Consider the following 4252-nt stretch of genomic DNA (forward strand, 5'->3'; position numbering starts at 1 on the left):
ACTGGGATTCGAACCCGCGACCCTCAGATTGCTAGTCGAGCGCCTTATCCACCAGGCCTTATCTACGATATATTAGTAATCTTAATATGAAACAAAGATGGACCATGTTTGCAGCCTTAAATTATTTGTTGGATATTCAGTTGCGAATATCATTAGAGTTATAACCACTCGAAGATGCATTAAAAGACAAAAAAGAAAAAGTTTTTAGTTTTTAAAGTTCCTATCACTATAACTACTTTTCCAAACCTTTCTTTCCAAATGACTTGCTATGAAGACAAAATTCTTAAGGTGCTGTAAGTATTTCTCCCGAAAGACATCTTTCTCCTGATTGGTCCACATATTGAGGAAATGTCGTTGCTGATATTCAGCCACAAGATCTTCCACGAAACCATTGTTGTTTATGAATTTTATCCTCCTCCGTCGCAGGTCGAGAAGAATGGGGGGAATAACAGTATAACTTTTCATTTTTTTGTCTTCAAGCTAGAATAATTTTATACGGCAATATTTTAATTCCTACAATTCTCAACTTTGTTTTATTAATAATGAGAAACATTTCAACTTCCCCAAAAAAACCTAAAAAATAAAATTTATCTGATAATTTGTACTGGAAATAACAACAGGTTTCCAAACTTCATACTTAAAAATAGCAGTGTATCAGTCACAAAAGGTAACGTGTATATCAAACGGACCATAAGAAATTTCCTTTTTTTTTCCAAGAAAAAAACTGCTTTATTATAATTATAGTTTTAAAAAACTCTGTGGGTAATTTCACTAATTTTTTTGTTTATATTTTCATAAAAAATATTTCTCATTTTATCACAGGTAGCTTAAAACAAACTTATGTGAACAAAAGAAGATTAGGTTTAATGTTTGTAAACTTTTGTAACGAATCTCGCAACACGCACTTCTAAAAAATTCACACGTTACACGAAACCGTTATTGGCTTTTAGAAGCACATATATGCATAACAAGAATTACTTTCTGATTTCTAGACGTGCATGTGGAAAATATAAAAAATTGAGCACTACTTATATTTAACGATTCTAACACGTCACTATTTTTTTTTAACTCGTAACGAGCATAAACTGAATCAAACTAACAAAAGAAAATTTTGTGACCTAAAATTTTTTTAAATTCTACAGAAGCAATAATTTCTTGTCATGTATTAATTACAGAATTTCTGATGTTCTCAGCTTTGGTATTAAATTTTATAGGTTTAAAAAGGTAAACTCAGTACTTATGCGAATACACAAGATTTAAAAATTAAAAGATTTTCTAAAATATATATTACGCAGTGACTTTTTTTTTACTTTAGTAGTAAATTAACAAGAAAAGTTCTAGGTATACTGTGTTTCAAACCTCTTGTTCATGGATTCCATCCAATATCTCCTCCATTTCAGCCTCACTCTTCACTCTCTGTCCAACTCTAGAGAACCTTTCTTTGTCTTCACGTTGTTTCTTCAGCTCAGGAAATTGTTTTTCAAAAAACTCCCGTTGTTTGGTCTCTTTAGCTCTGTTAGAAACAGATATACTTTACTTATTTTTCAGTGTTTGTCTCATGTAAAATGTTACTTAATTGTACAGTGTAGCCCCGTTATAACACGATCGTTGAGGTCCACAAAATGTCATCGCGAAACAAGCGGGGTCGTGCTAAATCGGGGTTCAAGAAGGCTTCTAATGTTTACTATAAGTCTACAAAATTTTGTAAAGATACATTTAAAATATTAAAAGTTATTAGTATGTGAACTATAGCGAGGTTGATCCCAGGGACCGAGCCCAGGTCGAAAGAGTTAATGACCCATCGCATTATATCCGAATTCGCGTTAAATCGAGGTTTCACTGTAACTGTAAACAACTTTTGTTTTTGAACAGTGCAGTAATGCTTAATTCTGATTTGGTTATAAGTCTGAGTGTCAACAAATATTCAATAAGTTATACTGAAATGAAATCAGTGACATTCAAAATTATATTAACGTATGGTGTACGGAGGACAAGGTGTGTATATCGCAGCAACTAAAATTAAAAGCAAGAGAGAGAGAGTAATCGTATAATAGGGTTTGAACGATCGTATGCCCTTCAAATGTCATCACTACCGATTAATAAAAAAAACAATGGAATTATTTTCACAATTTATAGTTTAAAACATACAAAAATAAAAACGTTTTATACATATCAGCCAAAAAACACATTACTGTATGTACATAATCTCTTTCTAACCTAAAATGACACTAAAATTTTTAAACTTATCTAACATAAGGCTAAGTGAAATCAGTACAAAAATAAAAACTTGTATGTATCTCAAAGAAGTCATTTAAAAATTTACACGGAAAGGTTTTCCATTAATTATACATCAGGTTTGGGATCACAAGTATGTACTCAAGACTAATAAAGGGGGATGCACTGTCGAGCATGGTATTTATCTCCAGATTCGACAGATTTCTCCTGTTTTGAGCGGCCTAGAACTGTATTTTTGTTATTGAAACTGTTGCGATCAAATATTAGGAGCTGGCATATCAAATATGAAAAAAAAATACCACATTTGATTACAAAACCTACAAAATGAAACAAGCATGAAGAATAACACCAGAAACACATGTGATTATTTGAAATATAAGCATACAATAATACATCAGAATATTCTTTAAAGTTTTACATGATTGTGTGTTTACTAAATGTTTATTTTTTTCAACTTGGTTGTAGAAACAAGTAGTAATGGCAAACATTAATAACTTGTTGTTAAGGCCTTTGTGTGTTTACTAAATGTTTATTTTTTTCAACTTGGTCGTAGAAACAAGTAGTAATGGCAAACATTAATAACTTGAGGTCTTCTGCTCGATCTGCCGTTCTTATCTTCCCCGTGTTTGGCTCGGCACCTGGAAGTGTTTGATTATTTCGATTTAGTTGTTCCGAGAATTATTTCACAAGCCGTTCGTCGTTAGCGTGGTCATTATAAAGTACCTTTCTTTGTTGCTTCTGTAGTTCCCTGTCCAGAAACGTCAGTTTTTCTGTACCCACTCTCCATGCTGTCTGTTAGTGCAAGTCTCTCTTCACACCACTGCCAGTTACATTTGTTTTTCCCGCCTTTATTGATTATGTAAGTAAGATCTCTGTGATTGGAAAATAATGGTATATCCACACTTCATTACTTCAGCAAAGTTACAAATACAGGCATGTCTAGACGGACCATCCAACAGTGATGTCATCAACTCAACAAAATCTAAGTAAATGTGACGCAGTCAGTGAAAATGTGGTTATGGAAGACATCAACACGAGTTTAATAAAAGTTTGCTTTTGCCATCCCTTTTCCACCGTGGGGGCACTGTAATGTGATTGTCTATCTCACTTTTCACCATTAGATAGGAGCACGAGAGTCGATGATGGCTACCTTCCCTCCAGTTTATCACTTCCAAATAGGGAACAGCTAATGCAGATAGTCAGAGAGTAGTCTTACACAGAATTCCAAAAACAAGTTGCCACCTGGTGTTCAAAAATGGTTTAATATCCTCAATATATATCCTCATACAAGCAACATTCCTAACATAAAAAAAAAAACAAAAAAAAACTTGATTCCCCCCTTTTCAAAAATGTGCTTTTCACTAAATTAAAAAAAAATTCCTAAATTTACTGACATTGTGTGCCTAGTTTTCAAAAACTACAGACTGCCTTTAATATTATTACACTCACCTCCTGTTCCCGTTACTGTTTCTTTTGTCAATTTTCTTCAGCCATTCCTGCATCAGTTTTGTGTAATTTTCCATCAGGAAAGTCTCCTAAAAGACAATGTATCAAAAAAATGTCAGACTTCTGTTAAAACAATCATTTGTGAAAGTTTCATACAGAAAATCACAAATAAAGCAGGAATACAAGTACATTTTACAATTTCAGTTCAATATATCTGTACTTTGAAACAGAAGTTACAAAGTACAGATACTGCTCCTTAAAATGAAAATATTTTAAGGAAATTGTTCAAAAAAGTAGAACAACAATTTTTTTTAATCAAAATAAAATGTATAATAAAATTCCTAATAACTTTAATTTCAATAAGACTCAAAAACATATTTCAAACATTTTTAATACAAATGATTATAAACAGTCCACTGTGGTATTTCAAACATTTTTATAAACATTCCACTGTGATATTTCAAACATTTTTAATACAAATGTTTATAAACATTCCACTGTGATATTTCAAACATTTTTAATACAAATGTTTATAAACAGTCCACTGTGATATTTCAAACATTTTTAATAC

General features: G+C 32.0%; 1 protein-coding gene across 2 annotated transcripts in view; it reads right to left on the reverse strand.

The window, feature by feature from the left end:
* Positions 1–4252, reverse strand: part of LOC106466391 (nuclear receptor corepressor 1-like) — a 61071-nt gene that overhangs the window by 15048 nt on the left and 41771 nt on the right. For both annotated transcript variants that reach the window (XM_022394391.1, XM_022394392.1), the window contains exons 11-13: positions 3685–3770; positions 1360–1513; positions 247–480 (exon numbers count right to left, since the gene is read on the reverse strand). In XM_022394391.1, coding sequence (XP_022250099.1) covers positions 247–480; positions 1360–1513; positions 3685–3770 — 474 coding nt within the window. The remainder of the gene's footprint in view (positions 1–246; positions 481–1359; positions 1514–3684; positions 3771–4252) is intronic.

The sequence above is a fragment of the Limulus polyphemus genome, unplaced genomic scaffold (genome assembly GCF_000517525.1).
Source record: "Limulus polyphemus unplaced genomic scaffold, Limulus_polyphemus-2.1.2 Scaffold2247, whole genome shotgun sequence".
Classification (NCBI taxonomy): Eukaryota; Metazoa; Arthropoda; class Merostomata; order Xiphosura; family Limulidae; genus Limulus; species Limulus polyphemus.